General features: G+C 37.2%; 1 protein-coding gene across 1 annotated transcript in view; it reads right to left on the reverse strand.

Moving 5' to 3' along the window:
• Positions 1-7,849, reverse strand: part of LOC111434027 — a 15,712-nt gene extending 7,863 nt beyond the window's left edge. The window contains exons 1-5 of the mRNA XM_023071323.1: positions 7,690-7,849; positions 6,318-6,639; positions 1,293-1,536; positions 738-1,000; positions 273-437 (exon numbers count right to left, since the gene is read on the reverse strand). Coding sequence (XP_022927091.1) covers positions 273-437; positions 738-1,000; positions 1,293-1,536; positions 6,318-6,639; positions 7,690-7,849 — 1,154 coding nt within the window. The remainder of the gene's footprint in view (positions 1-272; positions 438-737; positions 1,001-1,292; positions 1,537-6,317; positions 6,640-7,689) is intronic.
• Between the last annotated feature and the right edge of the window lie 1,191 nt (positions 7,850-9,040).

A 9,040-nucleotide genomic window follows, 5' to 3' on the forward strand; every position in this document is an offset into this window, starting at 1 on the left:
TTTAAAAAAAAAAAAAAAAAAAAAAAAAAGGTTTAAAACTTCAAAATGCACTTTCGACTTCCAGTGTTGCTAAACTCCATCCACTGTACTCATGATTTCCAAATAAAATACGAAGGACAATCAATGTTCTAAGTCACTCAAAATCAAATGCAAGAATCTATAATCTTGAGTGGCATAAATTTTTATTAAGGAGGAACTAGACCAGAAAACTTATAATAAACACACCCAACACAGTATTGAGATAATGAAAATATCATAGCAGATCTACATACCTATTGTTCCCTTTTAGCATCCTCTGTTCCAATATATAAGTACGACCCTTCAAAGGAAAAGAACTTTCAAGTTCATTCTTTGAGATGGTACTGGCATCTGAACTAGTGGGATTGGAAGAACCATCCAACCTGTTCATTCCATTTACTCCAGATGAAGATTTTGGTCTACAAAAACAATTTACCAAACCAAATATTAGTATCAAAGAGACAGTAACCTTTTGGGAGATTGTACAGTGCAGAGTCTCCTCTTGAATTAAATTTCAATAGAAATTTCCTTCGTTTCCTAAAAGATTCATTAATATGGGCTGGGGTCCTTTCATAGATTCTCCGTTTTGATTTCTCAGGAGGAGATACCTTATCCCCTTGCAATTTTTGTGTATCCTCCTTAGTTTATATGAAATGCTAAGTGTGATCATCAATTCGTATAAGAAATCTTGAATCAAGCATACAATAGAATGAGGGTACCTGTGCCTTTGAGCATCACAAGAACGCAACTTAGAATCAGAATGCAGCTTCGTTTGAGTAGGTCGTTTTATTTCTCGATTGCCATTATTAATTCTATAACCTACAGCTCCAACAGATCGTTTCTTTTTAACTTTCTGATCCAATCCCTCTCCTCCAGCAAGCAATTTCCGAGTCTTTTCTTCACTTCGAAGAGAACCATCATCATTATCCTTCTCTAAGAAGGTTGTATTACTTGTGATTGTGGTGAACCTGGATTCTGGCTGCTAGAATTGGAAGATGAAAAATGACACACTTACCATATGTAACTATTTGGAAAAACATAAGAGTTCAATAATCTAAGTAGAAGACAACAATGGATTTTTTAACTCATCCCCTTTTTAGTCCAATTTTTTCACTAGCTTCAATGACTACAAGGTTAACCCACCCACCGTAGTTTAAAGAAGACTATTAATATCAAAATAAAGCCCCAAATTATCATATTGAATATGAATACCTAAATAATAGGGAAAAGATGACGAGTAAATCTGATATTGGATATTATCACATATTACAAACCTGAACATCAGATATGGATGAACGAGCGCGCTTATTCAAACCTACACTCTTTGCTCTGCCTTCCAATCTATAAATAACAACATCATGACCATTTCTCTGAATCTGGCTTCCCAATTTAGACAAGTTCCCACCACCCAGTCTCTCACTTGGTGAAATTTCAGTGCGTTGTCGCTTTTTTGAGCTCATGGCTTCCCTATATTTATCCAACTTGAACAAGGATTCACTCAGCATGTCTGCTCTTTCCCTGGAAAAATAAGTATACATGAATAAATAAATAAATAAAATAATAAATGAAAACCAATACAGACAAATTTAGATCAAACGATAGCACTATCAAAATTCTGTCAATCTTATTCCTTATCCTTATAAACTCTCATATTCCTGCTTAATTTCCAAAACGAGCAAGAGACCCTCTCTCTTCATGTACCGATCTTTCCCCAATCTATTAAGATGCTCATTCAAGGTTCCCACATTGCATTAAGGATCATGTTTCACTTTAATTGCAATTCACCGGCAAAGATAAAGATAAGCTCATGCATAAAAATCAAGTCAGGTTACTCTTTCGGAGATCAGCTTAAGAGAAAGAACAAAACTAGGGGAGTGGATAAGAACACATTCCAGCTTTAACTTGACGTTTGTCGCATTGTCTCTTGTTATACTACTTAGATAAGGACTTCAGTAAATCTTCACCCCTTCCTGGTCTAACAGAAGAGCTTGTAGTAGAATTGACTGATTTTAGTAATCCAAAGTTCGAATGGATGCCTTTCTAAATGCATGACAAACTCTAGACCCTCGAATTACCTCTGGCAATGGTGCTTATTTTTGGATTCTAGGTCTCTTTCTTGGGGTCTTTGTTTGTTCATGTTTGAAAATATGTGGCCAGGCAGATGAGAATGGTATGGTTTATGAGAAAGTTCAGGGCTTTAAAAATAGTGCTGAAAGATTAGAATTGCAAGGTTTTTAGTGATTTGAGGATCAAAAGGCAAGAGCATTTGGGGAGGATATTCTTAGAATGCACTTGAGGAAGAAGGTGGGTTAAGTGAGGCTTTCAAGGAGGAGTGGATCTCTATTAAGATCGAGTTTGCTCTGGTGGTTAGAAGGAAGTCAGTGAGTTGGAGACAGAAAACTAAGGTAAGGTGGCAGTATTACTGCCTACGTTTATAGAATGGCTAGTGGGAGATAGAACAAGAATATTTATAGGCCCCTAGAAAAGTGATATGGAGTGATTTTGTAGGAGAATGAGAAGATTGAGTAGGTGACTCTCACTTTTTAATCCTCCTTTTATGCCCCATGAGTCGGCCCTAAGCTATTCTTGGAGGGGGTTTGGTGTCCTATTGTAATGACCAGTACTTTTTAAAAAATAGATAGAGGGAATCTTGGTTGACAGTGAGGACAGCTGGAAAAGAAAAGAACAGGAAAAAACAGTTATGAAACACGCAGAAAGCTGCTGCCGCCATACACTGCCACCAACATACGGCAACATTTCATGCAAGGGAAGCTGGAACAGCCGAGACACCATCAGATTTTCATGGAGATGGGATTTCTGGCATTATACGCAATCTCAAAGCCCAATTAGCTCATGGACTGTCTTACATGTAATTCTCTCCCCTGAAGAATCGATATTTCTCTCGTCCTCAGACCTCACAAAAAATAGCACAGCCCTAGCTTGCCACAAAAATAACCCTTTCTTGCGAAAAAGCAGATGGATGAAAAACTTCTCAATGAATCCTAGCTATAGCCAAATACTTCAAAGAAACCATGCCAAACAGCCTGAGCAAAATCACAACACCAAAGGATATGATCGAGGTCATTACGCACCTTTCTGCAAAGAACACAACAATGCCACCCAACCAAAAAGGACCCTTTAGCCGGGATACAATCCAAGGTGTTAACTCTTCCATGCAAAAACATCTTAAAAACTTTTACATTCCACAAAAAAAATAAAAAATAAAAAAGAAAAAAGAAAAGAGGGATGGTCAAGCAATGGAAGAAAGGACTCCAAGAAAAATCTTTGGAAGAGAAAGGACTCCAAAGGTGGGTATCACTCTGTTAGGCCTAAAACAAAAATAACTAAGCAAAGTAAAACAAAAATAACTAAGCAAAGATAAAAGTGCCATGGCATCCACCGTTTCCCATTGGTCAACAAACAATGGAGACCTAAAGAAAAAGTAGGTAAAGACCACACTCGGGGGAGGATCCACGCCACCGAATGACTTTTAAAAGAGGTCAACTAGAATAAATGAGGAAACAAAGAGCAAAGGGGTTTGTTCCCAATCCCTTATCCTCCCAAAAATAAGTGTCCCTCCCATCCCCCGCCACATTCTAAATAAACTGAGAAAATAAAAGAAACTGAGCCGAGACAGATGCCTTTGATCCCACCATCGGTGTCAGCTTCTACCTTAAGGTGTTAGCTTCATTGGCGAGCCATTTAGCGAACGTGGATGTGTTTCTCACCTTCATGTTACCAATGCCTAACCCCTCAAGTTGTCGGCCAAGAACGACTTCCCAATGCACAATATGCAAACTTTCCATTCTATGAAAAATGTCGTGTTACAGTTAAAATCCCTAGCCAACTATCTTCACTTTTTGTCTCCAACTCATAGTTTACTCATTCGTATCATATGAACTTGAAGGAAGATTTTGGGATTGTACCCACGTTGTCCAAGTTTACAACAAAATGAAATTGCATTAAATGCACTCGAGCCTTAGGTATGAAAAATCAAAGTTACACTCAAGTTACATTAAAAGAAGTCAAATGATTCAAATCGTGAGTTTGAAAATAAGTTTTCTCTACTCATGATCTTGAACATCAAGGTAAACATGTTCCTATTTTCTTCCTTAATGAAATCATCTTAATTTGGGGTTGCAGCATTTGTGATCTAGGGAGTTGCATAACCATAAGAGTTCTTAGATTCAGTTGACTGAGATTTTCTATTCATATCCTTTCAAATTAGTTCCACAAACTCGGCTTTTAAACCTAAACGTTTCTCCTTATCAGACTCATTCAGCCTCCCTACCGCCTCCTCCAAATGATTCAAGTCTTTTAAGTCTCCCAACACCTCTTATTCCTTTAATTCGAAGCCACCAAGCACCTCCTTATTCCAATCCTTTAACACCCCTTTGCAACCAAACACCTCCCTGTTCCAATCCCTTAACACCCCTTTGAGAGCCCTAAACTTCCCCATTATGCAGAAATTCTCCCACCTCCTATGAGCAGCCACCAACGTAGATAGGAGGTCATAAAGGAAGGATGGGCAGCCACATCTTCTCTAATTTAAAAGGGCAAGGACCCCAACACATAAACCCTGACTCTAGACAAAGTGATAAATGGTCAGAAGTCTTCCTAGACTCCAAGCACTGCTTCGCACTAAGGAACACTTTCTTCCACCCTTTGGACAACAAAAACCTGTTAATCAAGCTTTGGTACCTACTATTAGACCAAGTGAATCTCCCATCAACTAAGGTTGGGAGGGTCAAACAAAGAGAAATCCTCAATAAAACCATTAAATCAATTCATTGACTGAGTCACTCTTTCACCACCTGATTTCTCATAAGGACCTCAAAAAATGATATGTTCTCGGATTCAATTGTGAATAAGTTTCATTGGAGGCTATTGTCCTAGGAGAAGGGTTTCTTTTTGAAACAGGGAAGATTTCCTCTCATTCAATTTGTGTTGAGCAGCATTTCGAGGTATCACATGTCCCTTTTCAGAATTCTTGTGTTTGTGAATAAATTCTTAGAGATGATTACGAGAGACTTCCTTTGGAGAGGGATTGAGGAAGGAAGAGTATCACATTTAGTTAAATGGGAGATGGTGGCAAAACTAGATCTGAGGGGGTTTGGATATAGGAAATTAAAGGACTTGAAATAGAGCCCTTTTAGTTAAATGGCTTTGGTGTTTCTACCATGAGTCTAACTCCATATGACATAAGGTTATTGTGAGCAAATATTAGCCTCTTCCTCTTGAATGGATTGGAGAAGAAGCTAAAGGCACATTTAAAAACCCTTGGAAAGCTGAGGGGCTTATTAGTTTGTTTTGGTTTGTCTAGTGTTCAAAGGGTGATGAGATATTGTATTTTTGGGGAGGATAAGTTGTCAGGGGATGGCCCCATCTGCTCTCAATTCCCTAATTTCTCACTTATCCTCGATGAGGAATCACTCAATGGCAAAGATGTTGCCTAATTCTCGCTTTTCCTTCACTCTTTTTTGAGTTTTGACGTGCTTTGTCCATTGGGAAATATCATATGTTGTTCTCTCGTTGATTGGGGAGTTTTGCTACAGTCCAGGGGAATGGGTGTTCATCTTTGGACTCTCTGTTCTTCCAAGGGCTTTTTTTGTAAATCCTTATTTCTTTTCTTGGTTAATCCCTCGTCCTCAAGTGGTGTCTTTGCCTCGTTGTGGAAGGTAAAAAATTCAAAGACAATTAAGTTTTTTATCTGGCAAATTTCCCTTAGAAAGGTTAACACCTTAGATAGGGTTTCAAGGAAGTTGGCCAATTTGATTGGGTTGCAATGTTGCATTCTTTATAGGCGGGTAGTTGAGTACCTTGATCATATCCTCTAGAGCTAGGGGCATTTATGGAATTTGGCTTGAACCTAACTAGACATAGGGGTTGTAGAAAGATGATCAAAGAGTTACTTCTCCACCCTCCTTTTGATGAGAAAGTAATGATTTTGTGACAGGCCGAGAGTGGATTATTTTGTAGTCTTCGGGGAGAGCGGTATAACAGAGTTTTTGGAGGGCTTGGAAGGTCTTCAAGTGAGCTTTGGGCTCTTATTAAGTTCAATTTACCTGTGGAGTAGTGGCTAAGTGGCTAAATCATTTCGTAACCATCTGTTAAGTCTTATTTTACTTGAATTGATGTCCTTTTTTTAGTTACCTCCTTCTGTGAGGTCCCACTTCTTTTGTCCTTTTTTCATTTTCTATCAATGAAAACTCAATTATTCACTAAAAAAATATGTAAAAAAAAAAAACATCTTCAATGGAATTGTTATACAAAAATTATAAAGATGAAAAAAAATATACCTGGCCCTTCTTGATGAATCTTGCACGCTATCCTTAAAATGCTTCATCTCCTTTGAAGCCACCGGAGGTTGACGTTTCAGATGTACTACTCCAAAAGGACGGTCCTCCAATCCATTTCCAGAAGAAACACCTAGAGCTTTTTTCAGCTCCCCTGAACATGAAATTTTTTGATTGCCTAATGTAATGGGCTCCAACGGTAAGCATTGGGGCAAGGATGGCATATTTGATGGTATAAATGCACTTCCTCGATTTAAGTTATTCCCAGATCCTATCATCATACACTTGAAATAGTCTTTCGATGTTCCAAATTGGCTCAACAATCCTTTAAAGAAAAATCAACCCTTGAATATCAACTTCCTACCATTATAAAATCACAAAGAGAGTAGAAACAACATAAAAGCTCTAATTCAAAAAACTATAAATGCATACACGTAGTTTGTTTGTTTGTTTGTTTGAAAAAATTACATTTTAAAAAAATCCTTCATTAACCACCTGAGAATGAGATTATGGCAGCAAGACACCAACAATAATGCAGTAAACAAGATACGACGATTGGAGGCACCCACAAACATAGAAGTGGTCAAACGGAGAGGACTTTCCGTAAGATTATTTTGAATCTAGTATGGACACTTGATTGGTCGAATATGTTTTTGTGGAAAGCAGCAATGAACAAAATAAAAACCACTTCCGAAGTACTGCTTTCCACAATGAAGAGGGCTATTACAGTAAGCCGCCATAACCAAAAACCATCATAACCGGACATAAAATTATAAATAAATAATAAAAACCGACAGAACCTTTTCAGTGAAATAGCAAAAAATAATCACAATACAAGTACATCCACCAGGAGATCACAGGAAAACAAAAATAACTTTTGTTAAACTGCAAGACTGAACCAATCCCCGTTTCCTTCTCGAATATTCTTCGAAGCCTTTGCAATTAAATGTCCCAAATAATTGCCTCAACGGCTTACGACCATACACACAGCATTCCCTTTTCATACGTTGAAGCGTTGACAAGGATTCACTTCCAATAAACCATAATAAACGGCAAAAGACTACTCTCAAAATCGACAAATGAAACAAAACTTTCGGGTAAACAAGTTGGGAGTCAGGGAAACCACGTACTTCTCCTGCTCGCGCACAAATGTCGCGGAACAAATCAGCAAAAAGATGGAATTATTTCAGAATAAGCGGTTTAAGCGGCCAAAGAATCACGAACTTAGCAATCTAAACATATTGAGAAATGGAAAAGTGAATGAGCGGTAAAACCCTAAAATAAAAATAAGCAAATGTAAAGGAAAGGGAAGAACTGCGGTGGATGAAGATCAGTGAAAGAAACGAAAAACCGAAGGCGATAGTTTAGAGAATACCTGAAAGAATCCCGAAGAGGTCAAATGGTGAATTGATCCACTTCGCTCCGATCGAATTGAGACAAAGATTAAATCGCAGCGTTATATATGCACGAAGAACAAAGGGAAGGAGAGTTGCAGTATTGGAGGCGGAAGGGCTAAACGACGTCGTTGAATACATGTTTTACCCTGCGTACGCGCCAATTGGCTGTTCTCCTCTTGGGATCGTATTATAATTAATAAATAAATAAATAAAATTTCAACTAAATTATTAGAGAAAAGGAGTTAGTGTCCAAGTAGCATATGGAAGCCCCTTAAAGAAACTTGTTTGACATATAGAAAGTATGTCGAACATGTGATTAGGAGCTTATAAACGTTTGTGAATGCATACATAAGATTTGAATATGCTATGAATTTACAAACATTATTTATGTCGTATGACTTAGTTTATGTTTATGAACTGGTTATGATATGATATGTGTAATTCCTAACCGACCTATTGTGTGCTAAGTTAAGAAAAATGATTATTCTTGACTGTCATATTGTGTGCTATTTTAGGCCACCAAAGAGTTTAGCAGACAAGCCTGTATTTAACTGATAGCGAGTCTTACATACGTGTTCATAATTTGTAATAAACATGAACAAAGCATAAAGATAAAGCTTAAGATTAACTAGATCACGAAATCCTAGCATATGAGACTAGAAACCATTGCCAATAAAACTTAAAACATACCAGAAAGATAATTAATAAAACATATTGATAACAATTTAGTTACTAACTAAGTAAATTAATTAATCATCAAAATTACCTTTAATTTCTTTTAGATGGACAGGATGTAGTGTGATCGAGACGACAATGTAGCCAAATTGGAGATTAGGGGTCCAATCTAGACCTAATCCCTTTTAGATGTATTTACTTTGTTCTATTTTGGAAGTAATGATAATGTTTATATTTATAAGTTGTTCTTGTGTTTTATGAAAATTTTTATAAATTATGTTTTAAAATAGAATGTTATGAGTTGTATAAGATGTTTTTACAAAATATATTATCGTCAATAATAACAATCGTGAATCCAGTTTCTGGTGAGTGGACATTACAAGTTAGTTTCTGGTGAGTGGACATTACAAGTTAGTGTTGGAGTCCAGGTTATAAGTTTGGCAAGTGTAAGGCTAAAAAAAAATCGGTCAAAGTCAAAGGGATATGATGGGCATTTTGCCCCTCAACCCATTATAGGGTGTTGGGGATTTTCCATAGACTACCTCCAAACGAGAAAAGTGTTACAAAGAAAGTTAGGGAAAAGTGTTACAAAGAAAGTTAGGGAAAACTTGAGAGGAAAAGTAAATAGTCGGAGTCCTCGTCAGAGAATCACCA

The sequence above is a fragment of the Cucurbita moschata genome, unplaced genomic scaffold, assembly GCF_002738365.1.
Source record: "Cucurbita moschata cultivar Rifu unplaced genomic scaffold, Cmos_1.0 Cmo_Scf00044, whole genome shotgun sequence".
Lineage (NCBI taxonomy): Eukaryota > Viridiplantae > Streptophyta > Magnoliopsida > Cucurbitales > Cucurbitaceae > Cucurbita > Cucurbita moschata.